Source organism: Alosa sapidissima, chromosome 10 (genome assembly GCF_018492685.1).
Source record: "Alosa sapidissima isolate fAloSap1 chromosome 10, fAloSap1.pri, whole genome shotgun sequence".
In the NCBI taxonomy this organism is placed as follows: Eukaryota; Metazoa; Chordata; class Actinopteri; order Clupeiformes; family Clupeidae; genus Alosa; species Alosa sapidissima.
In genome coordinates, this window is record NC_055966.1 from 4,561,783 (window position 1) to 4,586,627 (window position 24,845).

Genomic DNA, 24,845 nt, shown 5'->3' on the forward strand with positions numbered 1-24,845 from the left:
TGTATGCGGTCTGAGTCAGTTCCACATTAAGACATCACAACTAAACGTAGCCTATCCTTGCTTTCTCGATCACATAACAAATGGACAGCTGTTATTTTCTGTGAAAAGCTACTTCTCAGACTCCACACTTGTGGCGTTAAGGCACACGGTGAGTAGGCTATGCTGTACGAATGCTAGGGCCTAGCAGACAGTGTAGCTTTCTGCTTAGGCTACTACCACTGTACCGTTAACAAGACGACAGATATTCTGTCACGGCACGTTTTTATTTAGCACTAGCCTATACTGTGAATCTGTATACTTTAAAGTGGTTACCACCAGCCGTAAGTATATAAAGCCCCTTCTAAGCTTAAGCTAACTTGCTCCGCCTCCGCCCATGCATGATGTTTTGGTAGCTTACCAACTGTCATCTGTCATAAGACTCGTTCGGTTTTGCAGCACAGATTTTCCTATAAGTCTCATAGCCTACAATTCTGCCGTGACTTTGGGAATATAAAGGAGCCTTATAGAGCATTAGTTGGCGGTGGGCGTTTCCACCAGCGTGGCAGGACAGATGCCGGCCAGGAGTGCTGCAAAACACACCTTTTAAAACCGGTCAGGTTGCCTAAGATCTGAACTTTGGACGTCACCTCCATCCACTAACACTGGTTGTCAAGATGACTCAACTACTGTATAACTTAACACCACAGAGGAATTTGAATGATAACTTAGGTTATAACAATACTTTGCTGCAAAGTACAATTGATTAGATTGATTAGTGTTTTACTTAATGACCGGCAGTGTACTGATTGTTGTATTGTTCTTTGGTGCAAGTGGAGGTAGGGCTGTCATCATTCAATGTGATTTACTCTGTTCAGTAGCCTAGGCCTGGCCTAGTAGTTCATTTTGGAGGCAGCAGATATAAACTTTGTGTAAGATATAACTCAAGTACCCTACAATAGTTGCAGTAAGCTGAGTTCACTAAACATTTGCATATGCCACTGGACAGCACATTGTGACACTGGCTCAGCCATAAAACTCAACATGTTATATTACTCCAAAGAGAATGCCTGGCCTGTCTCTTTTGTCAGATTGTCCTGGTAATATATTTTATTTATGAGTCGTATCCCTGCTCCTCTTACAGCACAGGGAGTGGGAAAATGCAAAGTGGCTGGTCAGTTTCTGACAGTGATGGGACAGCCTTTACCCCTATGGTGGTCCTGGAGTTGGCTGAGGACACCAGAGAAGAGGCCATCAAATGGTTGCTAAGCAGGATACGAGATAAGGAGCAGAATGGAGGTAAGCCCTTACAGTATTGTTGGTGCTATGAGTAGTACAGGTCCACATAACATGGTTGCATTGTGGGTACAGTAGGTAAGACTGGAAGTGTTTTGACGTCATCATTTCACACACACAATTTTCACCATCCAAAGTAACGTCCTTACATAATATGAAGCAGGTTTTTTTAGAACCTGATATGCTGTCAAGTTCCATCAATATACATTGTTGTGTTCAATGTTGTATACTCAGATTGCTGTCATCTTAAAACTTTGCTAAGTTGTCAAAACATTCTGATTTGGTTCAAACTTCTCTTTCTACACCAGACACCAGAATCAACATATTAATTTCACTGACTATTTAAGTTTATATCATCCACTGACACAGATGAAGACCTAATGGCTGAAAAGTTTGTTTGTTACCCCTGTCGTTACTAAAGGAAGTGCAACCTTTGGTGTGCAACCTTTTTTGATGTAGTTTATATCATCCAAGAATAAAAACATTTTGTATACACACTGGACAATAACAAGTGAAATGACATAATGATGCCAGTACAGGATGCTGAAACCAACATATTTAGAAAGTTGGTCTTGTTGGTCATCGAGCTAGTTACCAGTTGTCAGCTTATAGACATTACCACTTCCATTATGCTATTTCAGTTGCATTCCACATGCCCCAGAACATGTGCTGCCTATTTGCAAATGATTTGGGTGGTGCCTATGCCATCTGGTTCATTTTCAGGTTTAACCTCTTGCAGTCAATGCATCAAAAGTAAAAAAAAACACTAGGAAAACAAAAATCTGTGGAGGCCTTCAAGTTGTCACAGTATGGGCATTTTCTTTTTACTTCAGTGTGTTTTCTATATGATCCTTTGTCTTTGTTAACTAAGAAAAGATGGGATGCAGTGTTAGTTTTGAAAAAGCTTTTTTTATTCTCTCATGTTTTTCTCTATCATTATGCTTGAGACTATTGATGGTTAGACAAATGTTTTGGACAGAATATTTACTGTTGGCTCTGACGTGTGTGTGTGTGTGTGTGTGTGTGTGTAATAGCAACAAATGCTACAGCACAACAACACAAATATATTGCTGAGCAATACATTTCTGAACCAGCAGAGTAGCTACTTTTTCTTATATGGGTACCCTCAGAAAAGTGCAGAGTGTGATCTGCTCAGACATTTGGATCTTGCAGGGGCTGAGTTGTTGGTGGAGCAACTGCTCACCGGAGACCATGATGGTCAGAAGGGCAACCCCAACGTTTTCCTAGTTGGCTCCACCCTGAAGAGGCTGCTGCACGGAGCTGAGGATGTAGGCCTCTTCAAGGAGTTCAATGATGACTCCATGCGTGGCTTCACATACACCAACAAAGACAACTTCAAAGACTTCCAAGGTTCGTGAATGTTTACTTTGTTCGCCGTGTTGGCAGATTTATGTGTTATTGTTTTTCTCTGTGCATTATCATTGCTCAGCTCATTTTGTAGTCATTGTCCATCAAATTAGTTTCTAAATTCCAAATAGAAAAACATTCATGTTTCTGTGAAAAACGTTCATAGTTTGACATTAAAATGCAAACACATATTATGGTCAATGTGCTTGGGAATATCACTGTATCACTGCACTGCTACATTGGAAGACGTTCCTCTTACTTGAGCTAACTGCTAGATGAGTTGCTGTATTGCTATTGTTTCAATGAGCATGTGTGATTTGCCTACTGTATACCCAGGTGATGGAGACGGCTTCTTGAGTGTGGCAGAATGCCAGTACATCATCAAACACGAGCTGGACACTCTGAGAGCCAAAGATGAAGCCAATGTGCCTGGATATCCCAAAGCCAAGCTTTACCCTGGCAAATCCATTAGTAAGTCACATAGATGCATGCGAAGCTGGCACATGTGTTATTTAATAAGTAAATCAATCACTAAATTTGGTTGTAGAATTATGTGAAGCTCTAAGAAACCTTGGTCAGACATTTGCAGCAACAGCTTGGGAGCTCTATGGACAGCTAGACACAGATAATAATTTCTTTGTTTACATCAGTGGTTTGTTAACATTTGGCCATTTAGTTAGCCTATTAAATGTGTGGGTAACCCTGAACTATCCATGTAATCTAATGTTTCATCTGTGTTTTTATTTGTGAAGTGTTGCAGTAGACATGCCACATTTGATGACAGGAAAATTAATCCTACAAATGAAATAAATAGTTTTACCCCTTGTAGTTCGCAGGTTACAATCGAAAGGAATTCTCTACCAGGTCTTCCCTCTCCATGACAAAGAGGAACTCAAAAGACTTTCATTTTCATGGTATCGAAAGGTCAAACTTTCATTTCAACCTCTTAGTAAGTAATTTTTTCCATTCAATTTGATTTTTAAAATGTATTTTCAAGAATCAATGAATTGTTAATGTGTAAACATTAACAATAATGCTCCAATTTTGAGAAGGTACCTCACAGCATGAGTTGTAAACCTGTAGAGGGCCGACATCTGTTTGTTGGAGTGCTGAGTTGTTAAGAGAGGTGGCTCCACTCAGATAAGACGAGTTCTTGCATAGACTTTGACCCCCAACACTGCATATGATGTCAGGGATCGTTGTTGAAGCTACGTCATTGTAAAGATGTGCATTTACCTTAACCAGTTGCTTCATGCACAGCATGCAACACTGCGAGCACCAATAAAGAAAGCAAACTCTGATGCCATTAACCACAACACATTCATTAAACATGTGTGAGAGTTGCCTACATATCCGGATCTCCTAAGCTCTGTGTCTCTTTGATCCCTTCTCCCCCACCCCCCACCATACCAATCCAGATGATATCAGGCACTACTTTGGCGAGGGCCTGGCGCTCTACTTTGGCTTCTTGGAGTACTTCACCTTGGCCATGCTGCCCATGGCCCTCATTGGCATCCCGTACTACCTGTGGGACTGGGAGGATTATGACAAGTACGTGCTGTTTGCCGTTTTCAACCTGGTGTGGTCCACCGTCTTCCTCGAGGTGTGGAAACGCTTCAGTGCCACGCTGGCATTCAGCTGGGGAACGCTGAGTCGCAAGAAGGCCTTCGAGGAGCCCCGGGCTGGCTTCCACGGCGTGCTGGGCTTCAACCCGGTCACCGGCCGCGAGGAACCCGTCTACCCCAACAGCAAGCGTCTGCTGAGGATCTACCTGGTGTCCGTGCCCTTTGTGCTGCTGTGCCTCTACTTGTCCTTCTATATCATGATGATCTACTTTGACATGGAGAGCTGGGCGCTGGCTCTGTACGAGGTGGAGCCCAACTTCTGGACGGGTCTGTTCCTGTTTGTGCCCAGTATCATCTACGCAGTGGTCATAGAGGTGTTGAACTTGCTCTACCGCTATGCTGCAGAGTTCCTCACTGACTGGGGTGAGTGTCCTAGAACAAGTGGGCTAATATTGCACATCCGTTATGTTTTTGAGTATGTGTACATGTTCCACATCCACATACATACCTATTTCACTTGCTCATATTATGTGTTTCTACATTGATGAGCCAAAACATTATTGGCCACTCACAGATGATACAAATATCTAGCTTCTAAAAAATAGCACTTGGTAAGGTCTGTGATACATTTGACTCAAAGCCAACGCTATACATGTAACAGCATGAATGATGGCCAGATAACTTTGGGGTACACAGTCGAAATCGCCTCAATTGTCTATGCAAGCATTGAAACTGGACCTTAGAATGATGGAAGTTTGTGAAATATTTTGGCTCATCGGTATATTTAGATTTGGATGATAGCATTGAAATTGATAAAATTAAAATGCTATTGTACAGTATGACCTGTTTCTAATTGCATCTGACTGTAAGGAAGATACATTTAGTTAAATGTTCAGTCTAGTCATCTCAGCTGTGTATTTTCACATTTTGGAAATAATATTGCTATTTCTTATGTGTTTTTGTTTAGAAAACCACAGACTGGAAACATCATATCAGAATCATCTTGTGTTGAAAGTACTGGTGGTGAGTGAATTCATTTAAAATATATTCCCAATGTTTAAAACTATTCACTACTTTTTGCTCTTTAAAATGCCTTTGTTGTGGCAACTTGATCATTTGCATGTTGAATTAACTTGTGACAACATTGGAAGTGTTTTTTAAGAGTTCTTCTCCCCCCCACACACAGTTTAACTTCTTCAACTGCTTTGCATCTCTCTTTTACATCGCTTTTGTGATGCAAGACATGGTGCTCCTTCGCCAGGCAAGTCATCTGTTAATTACATGGATTTCTTGTAGACCTTACATCTGATTATTCAAGGCTCATGAAACTTGTACTTATAATGTGACATGACATTTCTGCCTTTCAGAGCCTGGCCACGCTGCTCATCACCTCCCAGATCCTGAACCAGATCATGGAGGCCTTCCTGCCTTACTGGCTGCAGAGGCGACGCAACAAGAAGGCTCACAAGCGGCTGCACAGGGTCATGGCAGACCAGGAGCTGCCCCTGGCACAGCAGGCCCAGCTGGAGTTGGACATGAGCACATATCTGGTGAGGGGCCAGCCACTGATTGGATTTCAATTTAACGCCTAACAGGAATAGATGTGACAACACTGTGATATTTTGTTAACTCTCTCTCTGTCTCTGTCTCTCCGAAAATGAGTTGCCGTTAAACATTTTATATACTGTAGATGTGACTAATATGTGTATTGCAAACACTGCAATATTTTGTTAACTCTCTCCGTCTCTCTGTAAATGAGTTGCTGTGACTGCACAGATGTAGCATATCTTATAACGGGGCCGACTCCGAGTCACTGATTGAATTTCAATGTAACATCCTATATACAGTACATGTGTCAACACTGCAGTATTTTGTTAACTCTCTATGTCTCTGCAAATGAGTTGCCGTGACTATACAGATGTAGCATATCTGGTAACAGGGCCCAGACACTGATTGTATTTTAATTTAACATCCTATAAGAATAGATGTGACGACAAATATATGAGTTGCCATGACTGTATGCTATATACACAGAGCATAGTAGGAGTAGAGAGCACATGTCCTATAGCCTACAGTAGCAGTAGAGAGTAGAGAGCACATGTCCTATAGCCTACAGTAGCAGTAGAGAGTAGAGAGCACATGTCCTATAGCCTACAGTAGGAGTAGAGAGCACATGTCCTACAGTACAGTAGGTAAAAGTTGACTTCTACTGGAGCCACTCCCATTCATCTGCATATCTTTATCAACAAACATAAGGATACATAGAGAATTGAGCTATGTACAAGTGGGAGCTTAATGGAAGTTCAAACATGTTGGATCAATAGCATTGCATTCTGTAGTGCCATTTCTATAGCCATATGGGAGTGCTACAGAAGGAGAGCCTAAGGGATGTGTACTACTACACCTAGAGGACTGGGAATGAAAGTGTAGTCATGAGCAGTTGTGTGTTGTGTTCTGTGTCTAAAGGGCACCTTTGATGACTACCTGGAGCAGTTCCTTCTGTTTGGGTACGTGAGCCTGTTCTCATGTGTCTACCCGTTGGCTGCGGTGCTGGTGGTGCTGAATAATATCACAGAGGTCTACTCGGATGCCTTCAAGATGTGTCATGTCTTCAAGAGGCCTTTTGCAGAGCCCGCCTCAAACATCGGAGTGTGGCAGGTACGCATAGATTCTCTTAACAGTAACACAAATGGAAGATGTTGCTGGTTGCTGTTGTTGAAAATATGAGCAATGACACGGCAAAGACATAATCATTTTTACATCGTCTGGCTTACAGCTGGCATTTGAGACGATGAGTGTGATTGCCGTGGTGACCAACTGTGCCTTGATTGGTCTGTCTCCACAAGTGAAGGCCTACTTCCTGGAGTCTGACACCCAACTTATTCTTCTGGTTGTGTGTGTCGAGGTAAGATCTACAAATGGTGTTGGTCACTCAAGATGCAAAATACTTGACAAGCTTTGACTGCTTGTTTGATATTTTTGTAAGCTATTGTATGCTATCAGTTTGACTGAAATTTCAGTTCTGATCAGACAAGATTTGTGAAGATTAAATTATCCACCATCAAATATGTAAACCGCATGTAAACTGATAATGAAAATATAGGAGTTAGTGACTTGACTCAGACCAGAGGAGGGGCAGAATGAAAACAATGGTAAAGTAAAAAAAAGTATTTTGTTTTTGTTTTGGTTAATTTGTTCTTTTCAAACTATGAATGTTTAATCATGTTATTAATCACCAGTGTGTTAAACTAGTACAGCCTATGGATTTTAATCTGTTAATAGCAACAACCGTTGCGGTCTATCCTTATCTAAGGGATAAGGATATCACAACATAATTAAACATAATTAAAACACTTCGACGCGTTTCGGCAAGCCTTCCTGACGAAGGCTTCATGCCGAAACGCGTCGAAGTGTTTTAATTATGTTGTGCCCATTAAAAAAAAGGCATTTTAACTACAAAGAAGATGAGTGCCTTGGTATTCTACAACTTTTCTAAAATGAACTAAGCCTGTCACCAAAGAGCACCACCTTTACAAAGTTTTGACTAAGTTCCTGGTAGCACTCCAACTGGACTTGATTCTCTGATATTCTCCTGGGTGTTTGTTGCATGCTGTGCTGCTATGTGAGGCATTCTTGCTGGAATGAATCTGTCCACTCATAATTAATGATTCATGATGATTTTCAGAGTGGTAGTCCATGTGATGTATCAAAATGCCTCAGGTGTAAAGGATTTACAGTATGATGTGTTTTTGTGTGTATAATCTGTATGCACATGTAGGTCTTCATGAATAACACCCTTGTTTGCAGTGGTGGATTGATATCTGCAGTAAGGTGACAGGTCCACCATGTGGCGCCAGTGAGCTGTTTTTGAGTGTGTGGACTGAGCAGCACCCTCCCTTGCCCTGTTCCTCTCGTGTGTGTGTGTGTGTGTGTGTGTGTCTGTGTGTGTGTGCATGCGTGTGTGACGTTGCTATGAAGAGTGTTGTGATGCTGCAGACATAAATAGACCAGAGAGCATTGACTGGGCCTTAGCCTGGATAATCCAGTGTTCTGCCTCGGAATGAGGTCCCAGTCCACATGTGTTAGCGTCAGAATTAGGAGTGAATCACACACTTGATCTGTGCCTCGTAGCCCCCTAGAGAAACCGTCTGAGGAACCTCAGAAGACATGGGAGGGGAGATGTGCAGGGGCAAAGCGGATGACCGGGGAGTGCATGCTAGGACGAGATAAAGCAGGACATTTTTGTTGTTTGTTTTCACGCTGCCTTAGGAAAAAAAAATGAGGAAATGAGGAAATGATTTTGCACTGCATGTCGCTGCGTGTTTTTCCACTAATTAAGACGATACAGTGATTGCTGGATGGGTAATTGGGTCACATTGATTTCTGCGTGAGCGCTGTACATGAGAAATGAGTTCTAAAAACGTGGAGACTTTGGGGAGACTCTCTGCTCCAGAGTGATTACTGCTGGCTGTGTAGGCTGACGGGGCGGCAGGGCTACTCCGTGCTTCGCTGGCCTCACACGTAAACACCTCCAGCGTATGCTGCCAGACGCCGCTCCTCTGTCAGCTCCTTAATGGATACTGACCCTCCTGTCCCATGACTGACTAATGTGTGGAGACAGTCCCCAGCACGTCAGCTAAGACATGTCTGTGTCCACTGCAGGGACACTGAATGTCAAGGGTATTATTTGTTTGTTTTGGAGTACATTTTCAGGTGTAGCTAAACTGGAGATTTGGATACTGTGAGTTGGGGAGGAAAGAAGAGGTAGTTTGTAATTGGTTGCTGTATATTGTGTATGAAAAGGGTTTCACAGTAAAAGATGGTCTCTTAATATTGGTATTTTGCTCACTGGAGAGTGTGTCACATGCCATCCAATGGAATTTGCTCTTGTGCTTTCCGTATGTCTGAGTTCTGTCTCAAGAGGAGAAAACTCATCAGAAGAGCAGTAGCCTACTCACTTCATAAGCTCAGTGTACATACTTAGGGTGTCTGACAGAAGCCCATGCACACAGGCACAGTATGTTAACGCTTAGTCAGTTATCAAGCTTGTTTATTTTGAAATGATCATTACTAGCATTCACCTCAGCTTCACTTAAACACAAACGGAAATATCTCTTTTAATCTTCAGGATTGTGTTAAAGGACTTGGCACTGTAATCTTAAGTGACTGCCATCATAATTGTGTGCATTGATCTTTAAATCTGTAAACAAATCACATTAATTGGGTTGTTAGGAGTTCATGGATCAGTGGCCAGTAGAGACCAGTTCAGGCCTGCACCTCTGTCTACACGACTGAGAGTATGTTTGTGCAGCGCCTCAGGCTTGGCCAGGGACTGTTTTACGCTTTCCTTGTCAGTGCTGTGATGTCTGGCAGCCCAGACCGCTGCCTATTTTAGGGCATATGATACGCAGGTAATTACACGATGGCATGCCTCAGAGAGCAGTAACCAGGCAACAGGGTAGCCACGGAGACGGGAGAAGTCTCGGGACCAGGCGTAACAGAAGTGCTCGATGGAAGTCCCTCCAGCTATAGGCCCTTAAGGAGAACATTTACCAGGCTTCCCATCGCAGAGTCTCATGTTGACTTAACAGAGCTGGTTGTTACATAATGATGCTGCCTGACATCCTGCATGACTTCCTCCTTTATGATTGATGTGAACTAATTTTAGCTTTACAATACAAAAGGTTGTCATTTGAAATCATGGTGATCTTATCGAGGACACTAGATGATCATTGCAGATCATTTGCAGACATTTCCAACCTGTGTTGCTCTATTCTTTTCCTAGCTGAGTTGATGGCACCCTCTATGCGTTGTCCAGATGATCCCAAACAAATCCATGCTGAACTCAATGTCTGCCTGAGACACACTTGAGAAGATGTTTATGCTCATGGAGTTTGTGTAGAGAGAGCAGAGGCTGAGGCCAGAGAGGCGGAGACAAATCCAGGCCCTGGTGTGCTGCTGCTCTTGTGTCTTGTTGTTCAGTGAAACAACCTGGTGAGGGGATTTCATTAGCCAGTCAGGCGCGGCGAAGGGCCTGCAATTGGATGATAAGTGAGAGAGATGACAGGAGAGCTCAGCAGCTTCTTAGTGAGGCAGCACTCATATGGCAGTGAGGGCCAGAGAGAAGTAGGGAGGAGCAGAGAGGACTAGTGAGGAGCAGAGAGGAGTAGGAAGGAGTAGTGAGGAGTAGGGAGGAGCAGAGAGGACTAGTGAGGAGCAGAGAGGAGCAGAGAGGAGCAGGGAGGAGTAGTGAGGAGTAGTGAGGAGCAGAGAGGAGTAGTGAGGAGTAGTGAGGAGCAGTGAGGAGCAGGGAGGAGCAGTCAGGAGCAGAGAGGAGTTGTGAGGAGCAGGGAGGAGTAGCAAGGAGCAGTGAGGAGCAGTGAGGAGTAGTGAGGAGTAGTGAGGAGCAGTGAGAAGCAGAGAGGGACAGGGGTCCTGAGGACCACAGGCTCCACATCTGCAGGAGGGGCTTCACAACAGAGACCGAGCGTGATGTGACAGGACTGCCCACAGCCATTGTCAGAAGCATGTCACAGTGTACTTCAAACAGTAATAAGTACTAATATTACAACATGGTCATAAAAAAACAAAATATTCAAAACAGTATATAGATGCCAGCCCACACACATAAACAAATGCAAGGGAGAAAAAATAGGTTTTGTTGTCAGAAGCACACATTCACAAAGCAGGCTCTCAAGAATATAATCAGTAATTATATGTCACCAAATATCGCTAAATGGTCTATTATGTTATGTTATTTACAAACATTTATGTTATGTAACATTTTATTAAAGTATGATATTGTACATTATATACAGTAATAGTAGCCTATATAGATAATATAGATAATATTGTACATTATATACAGTAATAGTAGCCTATGTTTATGTGGATGAAGAAGCCCATGTATTTTCAGTAGAGGTTGATGCCACGGTTTCCCTCTAAAATCAGTCAGTAGCGCAGTACTAAAAATCCCATTTCCTTATTCTAATATGTGTAATATGTAGTAAATGACTGTCTGTCTGTAATGCCACTGCTGCACTGCTGCTGTTGTCTGTGGCTCTCTGCTCCGCTGATGTGCAGCCTCATGATAATGAAATAACTTGATTGCTTTGCAGATAAACTTGTTATATGTAGACAAACAGACTCACAAGCACACACACATACTGGCAGACACACAGAAACACACCACCACTGTTTTTTTCCACATGACCTATAAATGCAGACCTCATTCAGGGTATCTGAGCTGAGTCATATCAGGAATGCATCAGTCGGCATGGACACCAGACACAATAGCATTCTTATAGATTTTGGCTCAAATAATTGCTGCCCCTCAGCTAGCAGGGAAAGAGCAAGTGTGTTCCTACGAGCAGGCTTTCACCAACGTGCTTCCTGTCCCATAGAGCTGCTGAGACATTGTGTCCTCTGCAGATGGACACATTGATATGTAAGAGAGGAGTGGCTGAGATTAGGCATTCCGTTTGCATCCGGCCCTGTTCCGTGCGGAGACGCCGACCCATCATCCCTGGGAGAGCGGAGTGAAGGTGGAGCAGCCTGGTGATTTACTCTTAATGATGAGGGGCATGGCAACTGCTAAGTGGGATGAATGCTGGAGGGCGTTGGGCCTTGGGTAGCAACAGCTCTCTCCTGTCTCCTCCCAATCAATAGGGAAGCTTATGCTTTATAAGCCACTTAACCCAGTGTTGTTGTGTTACAACACCTGTTTTCTGCACAGAATGAGCACAACAGTTTTATTAACAGAGGCTTCGATATGGATTTCGGAGGAGCAACAGTGGAAGCTTTCCAACTTTTCCTCATTCTACCCATTCTGCCTCAAACATTATTCCCTTAGTTGTGTTCAGGTGGATAACATTCATTTCAAATGCGCTTTTAGGTGTTGTGTGGAGAACATGATCAGATAAGACTTTATTTAATCCCACAGCGAGGACATGTGCTGAATTGAATGTGAGCACAATAGGAACGGTGTGGCCTTCCCTGCTCAGGCCCCAGCTCAGCTCTGCTGCAGCACAGACAGTGTCTGTGTCTGTGTCCGCTCTGCTGCAGCACATACAGTGTCTGTGTCTGTGTCCGCTCTTTTCCACTTCTCATAGTTGGCATTCATGTACAGACATGACCATATATGCCCATCCTATTTATCATAGTGACGTAAATGTCACAGTCTGTTGCTTCAGCTGACACCTTGAACCTAAATTTCCTAAATTCCTACATTTCCCTCGGGATCAATAAAGTAGTATCTATCTATCTACCTTCAGGTTGTGAGAACTTGGCCCGCAACTCAATACATGTATTTGATTGAAGACTAGGCCTACCTTATTTTTACTGCAAATAGGAGAAGATCTAACCTTGTGTTCTTAATGTCTGATTCTTACTCTGTCAAAAGCACTCTTCCTCTGCCGCTCCTCTCTGCCCCACCTTTGAGGACGTTCCCCTTGTCCCTCCTCCTCCTCCTCCTCCTCCTCCTCGTCCTCTCGCCTCTGCCAGCAGGACGGCAGGCCTGGGCTTGACCCCATGTCAGGCGCCAGCGTGTAGCGCCGCAGTCCAGTCCATGGTCGGTGTTGTGCCTGGCTCTTTTTCTCCTCCATTAGGCCCACGGGGCCCCGGCGGCTCTGCTGGCAGCCTCCCGTGGCCAGGCCTGCTGTCAGGAGTGCGGGCAGAGCTGCCAGCCTGCCAGCCAGAGCGGAGTAGCGTAGAGTAGAGTAGAGTGGGCACCTAGCCTGGTGCCAGGGCAGCACTCACCTCGCTCAGGTGATGCGGCTAAACGGCTCGGTATTTCATCACACCTGATGAGGTGTTGAAAAGCATTGTGTACAGTACGTCTGTGCCGAGAGGCTGCTGTTCGCTCAGTGTGGCTATCTCTGCCTGGTGTCGCCGCCTCTGTGAGTGTATTGATCAAAGGATTAAGGACAGATACGATCACATCGCATGTGATGACTCAGCCTGTAGACAAGCGCTTGGAACGGGTCCAAACCAAGCGTCTGTGCCCGCGGACAGCTGTTAAGTCCGAGACGGTGTGGCTGTGTGTCCCACCGTGTCTGGCAGTGGAATGAGAGCGACGGCTCTGGGAGAGGGAGAAGCAGGACCGCTCGTCCCCCCCTCAAAGCCACCTGGCCGCTGCCACATTCTCATGCCAAATATGGAGAAAGAGCCCAGGTTGGAATTCAAACACATCATTCTGGTGCCTTTGGTGGAATACAGATGGTCTAACTATTATAAAAATGTTTGAAACTAACAAGAAGGGACACTGAGGTATGAGAGAAGCAAAAATGAAGCTAAAATAGGAGCTACAGTATCTCGGCACTGCATCTCATCTCACACTCCCTTTCTGGCTCACAGCTTCACGCTCTGCGCTCTCCCTCTCTGGGCTTCTGTCTGGAACACCTCTGCCTGACACTATTTGTGCTGCTCAGGTTTGCTGGAGGTGAGGGCCGTCACAACTGTTTAAAAAAGGATGGGACAATGTTTCCGTTGGTGGGAACAGAAGATTGGATGGTGCCAAGTGTGTGTGTGTGTGTGTCAAAGTCAAAGTCAAAGTCTGCTTTATTGTCAATTTCTTCACATGTCAAGACATACAAAGAGATCGAAATTACGTTTCCCACTATCCCTTCCCACTAGGTCCACAGACAAACATAACATTCAAGTAAACAATATAAAAAGTAAAAATAAGAAGGCACATACAATGAAGAAAATAAGAGCAGCAAAATTTGAGTTGAAAATGTGCAATTGTGCATACAGTAGACAGTCAATATAATAGTGCAAAAGTCAGGCCAATAAATGGCTGAGGTAGTTCTGTTTGACCTAAGTATGCAAGTGGCATAGTGGTGCAAGTTATGTAAGAGCAGCAGAAGTGTGTTCAGAAATGTGTTCAGAAGTGTTTTCAGGACAACAGGACAACAACAACAAGTTGCAAAGTGTACAAGTGGAGTAGTGCAAGGCAGCCATTGTGGGTCCAAAGTCCAGGATGTTATGTAACTGAGGGTGGAGGGGGGAGAGTGTGTGTGTGTGTGAGAGACTGACTGAGTGTGTGTGAGCATGTGAGGGATGCTTACCCTAGAGTTGTGTCACATACATCAAAGCCACAATGGCCGTGCACTACCTCAGAATGACTGGCTTCTCTTGAGTTCACTGTGAGTCCCAGTGTGTGTAAGGGAGATCAGTCCAAGGACAGGGACATGTCATGAATGGCTCTGTTTCTTGTCACTGCAGCATATCCTCCTGGCTTTTAAATTCATCCTGGCCTTCGTGATCCCAGACGTCCCCAAGCACATCCAAAACAAGCTGGCCCGCCTGGAGTTTGAGTCCTTGGAGGCGTTCAAGAAAAAAGTGAGTTCAAGAAGAGTGTGTATGTGTGTGTGTGTGTGTGTGTGTGTGTGTGTGTGTGAGAGAGAGAGGTTGTAGACACAGCATTAATTATATAAGTGCATTTGTGTGTTCACACAAAGATATAGAGCTGAATCAACAGTGTGGGTGCTGTACCTAAAGGAGCTGTGGACTTACTTGGGCAAACAGTACCTGACTGATGGGGCTCCACTCCACTCTGTTCTGCACTAATCAGCTCCAGACAGTGAACCACTCCACCTAATCACTGATGGAGATGGAGATCTGTGTGGGTGCATGCCTCCAACTCATTGTGTATAAATGTATGTGTGTGTGTGTGTGTGTGTGTGTGTGTGTGTGTGTACAGTTATGTGGAGAATAATAGCAGTGTATTTTAAAAAATTGAATAAAGCTCAAAATCCTTAGAATAGCTGTGAAAAGTAATCAAGTTTGTGTTATACCTTTACAGAAAGTGAAGAAAAAGGAATGTTAGGCTGTTCAAAAAAATAGCAGTGTTTGCATTTTCTTTACATACTCAAACGACCAACTACTGGCACCTGGGAAAAGGTATTCCAGCCCAGGACGATTGAACTGCATTCCAAAATTCCTCTGCATGTCTGGGTTTTGCCTCAGAAACAGCATTTTTGATGTCACCCCACCATTTTCTATAGGATTGAGGTCTGGGGATCGGGCTGGCCACTCCATAACATCAAACTTGTTAGTGTGGAACCAAGACTTTGCTTGCTTACTGGTGTGTTTTGGGTCATTGTCTTGTTGAAACACCCATTTCAAAGTCATTAGTTCAATCGTTCTGGGCTGGAATACCTGTTTACCGGTGCCAGTAGTTGGTCGACTCCATGCAACACAGATGTAAAGCAATTCTCAGAAATAATGGTAATGCAACTAGATATTAGTGCAGTGATTCAAAGTAAAGCAAAATCTTGATATGAGACATTTGAGTTTATACAGTAAATGTTTGAGTTTGTAAAGTGTGAAAAAATGCAAACACTGCTATTTTTTTGAACAGCCTAACATTCCTTTTTCATTACATTACATTACATTACATTACATTTGGCTGACGCTTTTTAACCAAAGCGACTAACAACATGGTAAACAGTAAGTTTTAGAACAATTCTCACAATTTTAGGACAGTTTAAAAAAAACATTAGAGTACAGTAAGAGTAAGTGCGTCGGTAAGTGCTGTTTTTAACAGTTACTTGTCAGTTTAAAAAGGCTGGTGAGTGCTAGGATCAGTAAGACTTGTTGTAAGTGTTGCTATGAGAGTAGATGTTCTCTAAAGAGCTGGGTCTTCAGGAGTTTTTTGAAAGTGGAAAAGGATGTCCCTGCCCTTGTAGGAACTGGCAGTGTGTTCCACCAACGAGGAACAACAGATGAGAAAAGTTTGGATTGGCTTGAGCATACCGGTGGTAGAGCTAGGCGTCGTTCGTCAGAGGAGCGCAGCGGTCTGGAGGTAGTGTAAGTCTGTATGAGGGCATTCAAGTAGGTGGGAGCAGAACCGGAGACTACTTTGTAGGCAAGCGTTAGAGACTTGAATTTGATGCGGGCCGCCATAGGTAGCCAGTGTAGCTGGATGAGCAGCGGGGTAACATGTGCCCTTTTGGGTTGGTTGTAGACCAGGCGCGCCGCCGCGTTCTGGATCATCTGAAGTGGTTTCACTGCGCAGGCTGGGAGACCTGTCAGGAGGGCATTGCAGTAGTCGAGTCGTGAGATGACTATTGCCTGAACCAGGAGTTGGGTAGCATCTTGAGTCAAGTAAGTCCTGATTTTCCGTATGTTGTAGAGTGCAAAACGGCATGACCGGGCGACTGAGGCAACATGATCCGAGAAGTTTAGTTGGTTGTCAAGAACAACTCCTAGATTTCTTGCAGTCCTGGTCGGTGAAACAGACAGGGAGTCAAATTTGATGTTGATGTCGTGGTGTATGGTAGGTTTAGCTGGGATGACCAGCAGTTCAGTCTTTGAGAGGTTCAGCTGGAGGTGGTGTGCCTTCATCCATGTAGCTATGTCTGAAAGGCAATCCGAGATCCGTGCTGAAACCAGGGGGTCGTCAGGTGGAAAGGACAGATAGAGCTGTGTGTCGTCTGCATAGCAGTGGTATGAGAAGCCGTGCGAACGGATAATCTGTCCCAAGGAGGTGGTGTAGATAGCAAAGAGGAGGGGGCCCAGCACTGAGCCCTGGGGGACCCCTGTGGTGAGATGGTGAGGTGCGGATAGCTGACCAAGCCATGATACGTTAAATGAGCGTCCTGTGAGGTAGGATTCAAACCAGGAGAGAGCAGAACCGGAGATTCCCATGTCAGTGAGTATAGAGAGAAGGATACGGTGATTAACCGTGTCAAAGGCAGCTGATAAGTCAAGCAGAATGAGTACTGATGACCGAGCGGTCGCCCTGGCTTCTTTTAAGGCTTCTGTTACAGACAGCAGAGCCGTTTCGGTAGAGTGGCCGCTTTTGAACCCAGACTGATTTGGATCCAGAAGGTTGTTCTGTGAAAGGAAGTCAGAGACCTGTTTGGAGACTGCTCGTTCAATGCCTTTGGATAGGAAAGGCAGTAGTGAGACAGGGCGGTAGTTCTCGACTTGAGCAGGGTTGAGAGAAGCTTTCTTAAGTAACGGTGTTACCCGGGCCATTTTGAACGCTGTTGGAAATGTGCCGGAGGTTAGCGAGGCATTGATCACATGTGTGATAGCTGGAGCGATGGTCGGGCTGATGGACTGAAGTAGGCTCGTAGGTATAGGGTCCAGCGAGCATGTGGTAGGACGGCTGCATGTCAGGAGTTTTTTCTTCACTTTCTGTAAAGGTATAACACAAACTTGATACATTTTGGTCATGTTTTGATTTGAAATTGAATGTGCAGTGTTCCCAATACATTGATATTATGGAATTAACAGCTATTCTAAGGATTTTGAGCTTTATTCAGTTTTTTAAAACACACTGCTATTATTCTGCACATAACTGTATGTACTACAGCGGGGAAAATAAGTATTGAACACGTCAACATTTTTTTTCAGTAAGTATACTTCCAGTGAGGCTATTTGCATGAAATTTTCACCGGACATGAGTATTACCGGTAATTTATGTAATCCACGCATATATTAAAAATCCAAACATTAATGTCTAAAAGTAGAGTTATGAGTAAACAAGTGGAATGGCACAGGGAAAAAGTATTGAACACGCTAAGAAAAAGCAGTACACAATGGAAAGAAACAAACTGGAATATATAAGTAGTTAGAAAAACTATCCCTCCTCTCTGTGCAAATTGATATAAGCTGGGTTAGTACAAACTGGTGGGCTATAAAAAGGTTGTTATCAAGGTGTCACACAAGAAACATTTCATGATTGGTAAAAGCAAAGAGCTCTCCCAAGACCTTTGCAACCTTATTGTTGCAAAATATATCAATGGAACTGGTTACAGATGCACTTCAAAACTTCAGAATCATCCAGCAAGCAGTATTGGAGCCATTATCTGCAAGTGGAAGGAACATCACTGCATCATCAACTGACCATGCACAGGATCTCCTTGCAAGATTTCTGACCAGGAAGTCAGAAGGATAGTCAAAAGAGTAGCCCAAGAGCCAAGGACCATTCGGAGAAAGCTCCAGAAAGACTTGGAGGCAGCAGGTACAATTGTTAGAGAGAAAATCATAGGTAATGCACTCCACCACCATGGCCTCTATGCACGCTCATCCCACATGACTCTATTACTGAAGAAAAACATGTCAAAGCTCGTTGAAGGTTTGCTACGCAACATTTTGACAATCCTATGAAATACTGAGAGAATGTATTCTGGTCAGGCGAGAGCAAAATTTTACTTTTCAGATGTCATACTACACACCATATTTGGAGGAGAAATGGCACTGTGCATCACCCTAAAAATACCCTACCAACAGTGAGGTTTGATGGTATGATCATGGTATGGGCTGTTTTTCATCTCATGGTACTGGCAGACTTCATACAGTTGAAGGAATGATGAATGGAGTCATTTTGTTCCAGGAGAATCTTCATCATCCTGGTGGATGTTAGGATGAGACATGGCTAGACCTTCCAGCAGGACAATGATCCAAATCATTCAGCAAAGGAAACTCTCAATTGGTTTCAGAGAAAGGAAATCAAGGCCCTGACTTCAATCCAATTGAACAGTTTTGGAAGTTAACTAAAGGATTCACAAGAGGGACCCCTGGAATCTTCAATATTAAAGGACTATCTGTTTAAAAGAATGGGCCAAAATCACCCCAGAATACTGTGACTGATTAGTGTCGTCATACAGAAAATGCCTTGAAGCTGTCATTACGAATAAAGGCTTTTCCACAAAGTATTTAAGAAATTTCAGCAGGCGTGTTAAATACTTTTTTCCTGTGTCCTTCCACTTTATTACACATAACTCTACCTATGGACTTTGATGTTTGGATTTTTTTATATGGGTGGATTATCCGAGTTAATACTAATGTCTGGTGAAAATTTCATGCAAGTAGCCTCATTAGAAGTATACTTACTTACTATACATACTTTAAAAAATGTTGACGTGTTCAATACTTTTTTTTTTCCCCGCTGTATGTATGTTTGTGTTGTAAAGAGAAAGCCAGTGTGTCTCCATGCATATGAGTATGCTAATGAGGTTTGGCAGATGTTTATGACCTGGCAAAATGCTAAGAAGTAGGTCTCTCTCTCTCTCTCTCTCTTTTTCTTTTTCTTTCTTTCTTTCTTTCTTTCTTTCTTTCTTTCTTTCTTTCTTTCTTTCTTTCTCTCTTTCTTTCTTTCCCTTCTTTCTTCCTCTCTCTTATATACACCCAAGAGCAGCACAGGACCTCATTCACACTGAAAGGTTATGAAAGCCACTCAAATTTATGAGCGGAAAGCACGCGTTGTGCATGCCACTCAGTGGGAAAGGGAAATGTATTTGCTCAGTGGGCTTAGCGAGATCCTTAATCTTGGGCCAGCAACAGCCTTGCGTTTGTCAGTGTTTGGAGCAGGGCGCGGTGAGGCTGGGGACATTAATAGATATTAATATGAATCATCTGAATCGCAGCCAGTCTGACAGCCTTTTATCGGATTAAAAATGGAGCCAGAGTGCTCAAGTAATTAGCACGGCTATTATTTCATGCACACAGAGTCCTGAGTGAGACATCTCTAATCAATAGAGGGTAGCCCACTCGTTTCCACAGGTAACTTTAACTCGATTGATTCTTGTTTTCTTGTCGTTTTCTGTTGTTGAGCAGATGCGATCCCGTTCCCACCGGTAAGTCTGATGCCCTAGTTCGGGTACGATACACTGAACTTGCAAGCGGGATATTCTTCCTACAGGCAGTAGGGGCAGGCGAGAGAGTCTTCATTCGCCCTGTAATGAGTCATTTAACCATATACCAACTTACAAAGATGAGTAATTAACACAAACACATTGCCTGGTGTCCCTTTAACATGAATGTGTTTGCAGGTTCTTGGATTGGGATTTTCTACTGCATTGATGGTTTTAATTTGTGTGATAAAGAAAGCATACCCTTGGAGTTTCCGCTTGCCTAAGTAACATTTGAAACGGTTTGAAAGCCATTGTAGCAATGCATGTGGTAACAACAACTCCGAAAGCAAATCCACAGTAGCACTAATGGGCTGGGTGGCACAGCTATTCACACCCATGTTACCATCAGAGAAGCAGTTGGATCATTAATGCTGTCTGGATACCCTCAGGTTGTGTTTTATGTGGATATTATTGCATTCTATTGGATTACTCCATCTGTAGTCTGCCAGCACAGCATCCAAACAGAGAAATGCACCCAGCACTGGTGAGATCCAGTTGTGCAGCTGCACCATGATTGGAAGGATGTTTGGGTATAGTCTGAGATTTTTCTTAGGCAAGCTTTTTCACCCCTCCATTAACATTTTTCAATTAGATGGACTGTGGGCTGTTTCAGGACTCATTGATTAAGTATCAGCATGATGAAGCAGGCTGTGCTATGAGGCCAACATCCTCTGCCTCCTCTGGAGCATCACAAACCAGACCGGACACCGGCTGTGGCCTCTGCCAGCGCTGCACTGTGCTGCGGCTGCACCCCCCTCTCTGGCCAGAGCCTCTGTCTGACTGGCAGGTGATGGCCGCAGCAGGCGTTTGTCTCTCAGCACTGCTGCACAAAGAGCATGTGACACGCCTCGGGATACCTAGAGAAATAGGAGACAGGGTTCAGCGGGAGACGCTGTAAGATGGAGTGAAGAACAGATCTTCTTCCTGTCACTAACCCGCTTCCGCATCTGACCCCATCAATCGCGCCGCCAGCTGACCGTGGCGGATTTTTTTCCACAGGTTCAGCAGTAACTGCAGCAAGGTACACTGGGGGGGGGATGAGCCTCCCGTTTGGGCTCGGCCTAAAATAGCGGCTGGCCTGATGGAAACCCCCTGTTAGCAGCCAGCGCTGGCAGGCACCCAGCGGCACCCAGAGGTGACACAGTGACGGGGAAAGGTCACCCTGCCAGCCCAGGAGAGGATGGCAGAGACACCTCTGGGAGATCCCTCCGCAGCAGTGGCCCCAAGAGGAGCTGAAGCCTGAAGAATACTTTCTTTTTTTTCCTTTATTCCGAAAAAGTCACCTTTATTGGTATGCGGATCACTCTGAACACTGTTGTACAGGATGTTAATAACTACAAGGATATGCGCCACGTGTTGTGTCTGTTTGTTGCCGAAGTTCTGTAATATCACATTTCCCTCTTCTGTGTTGGGACACAGTTTGTTCTTGTTCTGCCTTAATGGCTCCATTATGTGTTTGCCAACTGAGAGTCCATTCAGCCTGCTGACTCCAACATACACATGCTTACGTGCAAACAGACTTGTGTGCTGGAGATACCGCTGTTCCCATGTTCACAAATCTGAAACAAGATGGTGGCACTGAGACGCATCAGAGGAGTCCGTGGAAAAGTTGATGTCCACTACTGCCCAGCATCACCAGGAGGCCGGGGACAGGGCCTCTACCAGCCTCTGCAGCAGGGATGAACTCCCGCAGCTCACACCACTCACTCCGCTAAGGCCATACGGGTGGTTTTCTCCCTGTTGCCAGTATCGGTCCTCAAGGCGTGACCATGCTGGTAGTAGCCTGTTACTTGCTGTTCCATGAAGTCATGACATTCTCTGGGTACAGGAACCCACATAGATGCGTTTTAAAAACAACACATACACAGAACTCATTGTGTTGTTTATTATACATAAAAAAATGTCCATGCATCCACACACAAAGGACAGGGAACAATCATCACTCCAGTGTGTCCATTTGTGGAGAAACTGCTAAGAAGAGATGCAACATCAAATACCTAACAGAGATATGATGCACACAGCCTTTTCCGAACGTCTGTGAGAAGTACTAAATGTAGCCAAATGTGGGAAAATTCTGTTGGTCAGAACATGGTTCCTTTTTCTGGCCATATAATGGGCATCAGGACAGCAGGACAAGTGAGTCATGGAGGATTGCTGTCAGAGTCTAACGTTAGTGGCCAGTGTGAGGTTTAGATGGCCTTCACTGACCTCCACCACAGCGTTTGGAATGCTGCCAAAGCACAAGTCACTACCACCATCAATTAAACATGTTAGTTGCTCTCATCGCCGTTTGGAATGTGCTCCTCTTGACTGTGTAAAGGTAACTGTACATGGGGTCATCCTGTGATCAAGATCAGCCTTGAGCTGGTGTCTGTGTCCATGTTTTCAAACACAGCCCTTAGGAGTTGGGTTCCCGATGCTCCAGGAAGGCTCATGTCTCATATGATTCTGTACAATAAGATGCTTGTTGTGGTAGACGGATCATTTGGGTGACTCAGTGAGGGCTTCTTCCTTTGGGTTGTGCAGACAGACCCTTGCCTGAGTACTTTCATCTGGGGTTGTGAGGTCTCATCATGAGTCATGCTGGTGGCCTAGTTGCAGTCCTCACCATGTCAAAGGGTTTGACTGTGTATATGGCTTGTCCCTAGACCTTAAGGACAGCTCAGTCTTATGTCAGGAAAATCCAGTCAGCAGTACAGTAGCTAACAGTTTTAAACCTAACATTCAGAAATAGTTGACACCATTTCACCCTTTCAGATGGTCTTGGCGTTCATGGTTATGCTCAACACTGATAGGCCACATGGCAAACTAGTGTTAAAAATATCTGATAACTGCAGAACCCTAATCATGTCTAGCACTGAAGAAGGACTATTTTGCTATAGTGCAGAGGACCATGACCTAGAACTGCAGCACTGTGATCTAAAAAAGGAATTGCCGGTTTATCCTAATTGGTTACCTTTCTACCTAAAATGAGTGAATTTGTCTCCAATTCATCAAATGCTTCCTGCTTGGCCATCTCGGATTTACCTGGATTTTTTGTACAGCAGTCGTTCATGACCGTATTACTGTATTACTGATCTAATCATCTGACTGGTTTTCTGCAGTGTTTTATTGCATTGCATGTTCACAGACCTCTGTGATTAAAATTCAAAATTTTGTATACTAACAGCTGGGCCTATAAAAGCTATCCATACTGTGTGTGTGTGTGTGTGTGTGTGTGTGTGTGTGTGTGTGTGTTACGGATAAACGGGTGAGCTTTGATGACAAGCTCATGTTCCCTCTGTTCAAGGTTTCTGCCGTGTGAAAGGCTCAGGAAAAGATGCCTGTGTCAGCAGAGTTTCCCCTATCGATCCCACTACTGCATTAAAGTTAATTGCATATTCCACAGAGAATGTAATTTGCCTTTTTATGCTGCAGGCATGGGAATGAATTGATTAACTCCGGCTTCTGGACTATCAGACGAATGTAGTGAAATGAAGAAAAAACAAATTGCTTGTAATATTTTCTATGTTAATGCTACATTCCTGAAAATCTGTGGGTTACATTATGTAATCGGACCTACAGTAGTTTAGGATGATTGTAATTGTACACATGCATTGCTGTGTTCTTTATTTGTAGTCACATGTAATTTGGCTAATACCAGTGCTGGATGTCTCAGCTGGTGGAGCTGATGTTGGCCATCCTGTAATGGTGTTCATGTCCACCACGCTGAGTGGCTGCGTTGTGACTAATGTAGACAGAGCTTGTTCTGAGTCACTAAAAACAAAACCCTTGCAGCCACACACTCACACAGTGAGTTCTTCTTCTCCTCAGTAGGGTGGACTTTAAAGGTTAAAATTCAAACCTGTGGCTATTTTTGTTCACTCAGTTGGTTTCTGCTGTTATGGCACAGAAAGAGCTTATCTGTGAAGAGAAAATGTCTGTTGTTTTGATGTTGTTCTTTTGTCTTTCCAGAAAATCTTGGAGACCTCTGGGATCCCCAACAAACACTGAGGAGAAAAGAGATCGCCAACACAGACACTGAAGCCGAAGCTCTTCCTTGAAATATTAGACAACAGTGGAAGGTGTTTACAATACATATTGGACAGAATGCGCTCCTTGGCCGAACACGCTGTGCTGCACTGGCTTGTCGTCACAGCTTCTGACTGTTACTGAACCTTGCTATAATCCAGAGGCCTTCACCTTCTGCAGAAATTTGTTTTGTAGATAAGTTATTCAGTCTGTTGAATTGCACAGCTCAAGCACCATGGATGAGGTGGAGCGTCTTTGATCTAAAATCTGTAAGGGTATTTTTTGTTGCAAATGCCAGGGTCAGCTCCTATTATGGCTATGTAATGTCCTTAAGGCACACGGTTTGAATGGTCCACACGACTAGCTGCATTAATGTACCATCTTGTTCTTTTCTAAATATGGATACCATCAAATGAAATTCCTTCAAAAATAGAATGAATAACCCTTTATCTCCCTCTCCAGACATCATGGTCATCTTTACTGTGGGTTTGAAATCTCCATATCAGAAGTGGTCCTCTAAATATAGGCCTTTGTAGACAAAACAAAAAACCCAATGCATAAGCCAATACCTCAGGAACACTGACACATCAGCACTTCTGTAGGCCTGCACTGGAATGGCTTCACCATTATCCCAAAAAGCATTACATATCAGCAGCTTATTCTCCTACCGGCAATTCAAAATATATCAATATTTAAATGGTTTGTGGTTAATTGAGCAACGGAATATACTATTGTTGCAATCTGACAAGAAATTACTTAATCATTTATTTATTTTTAGAACTTATACTCAAATGTCATGCAATGCCTTTAAATGTCACCATATCAAGTGCTACAGTATTATGGCCCTCGCGCATCGCGTTGGATATCACATTCGTCACAGAACTTGATGCCGAGTTATACGTGTTCTTCCTTCCTGGGAATAAATGTATAAGAGGCAATACATGTGTTGGTGCTCTGAGACCATCTATGGAGTAGAATGTAT

The 24,845-nt window shown here is 43.9% G+C and overlaps 1 protein-coding gene across 3 annotated transcripts; it reads left to right on the forward strand.

Annotated features, from left to right (window-relative positions):
• The first annotated feature begins 8 nt into the window (after nucleotides 1–8).
• Nucleotides 9–24,821, forward strand: ano10a (anoctamin 10a). 3 transcript variants are annotated; one of them, XM_042105727.1, is made up of 14 exons: nucleotides 9–148; nucleotides 1,121–1,275; nucleotides 2,446–2,643; nucleotides 2,977–3,111; nucleotides 3,470–3,589; nucleotides 4,059–4,628; nucleotides 5,173–5,228; nucleotides 5,392–5,466; nucleotides 5,573–5,755; nucleotides 6,672–6,863; nucleotides 6,982–7,110; nucleotides 14,430–14,546; nucleotides 19,776–19,795; nucleotides 23,807–24,821. In XM_042105727.1, the coding sequence occupies exons 2-14, from the start codon at nucleotides 1,137–1,139 to the stop codon at nucleotides 23,874–23,876; spliced, it is 2,004 nt and encodes a 667-aa protein (XP_041961661.1). In that variant the 5' UTR covers nucleotides 9–148; nucleotides 1,121–1,136; the 3' UTR covers nucleotides 23,877–24,821. The 3 variants fall into 3 exon arrangements, with proteins under 3 accessions (XP_041961661.1, XP_041961660.1, XP_041961662.1); XM_042105726.1 differs by lacking the exon at nucleotides 19,776–19,795 and having other exon boundaries at nucleotides 14,430–14,550; XM_042105728.1 differs by lacking the exon at nucleotides 19,776–19,795.
• Nucleotides 24,822–24,845: the final 24 nt, after the last annotated feature.

What these genes read in the sequence shown, in the direction of transcription:
- ano10a (XM_042105726.1), top strand. Translation starts at nt 1,137, where the DNA reads ATGCAAAGTGGCTGGTCAGTTTCTGACAGTGATGGGACAGCCTTTACC. An exon ending in AGATAAGGAGCAGAATGGAG is followed by an intron (nt 1,276 to 2,445) that starts GTAAGCCCTTAC and finishes TGGATCTTGCAG; the next exon opens with GGGCTGAGTTGTTGGTGGAG. An exon ending in GGCGTTCAAGAAAAAAGTGA is followed by an intron (nt 14,551 to 23,806) that starts GTTCAAGAAGAG and finishes TTGTCTTTCCAG; the next exon opens with AAAATCTTGGAGACCTCTGG.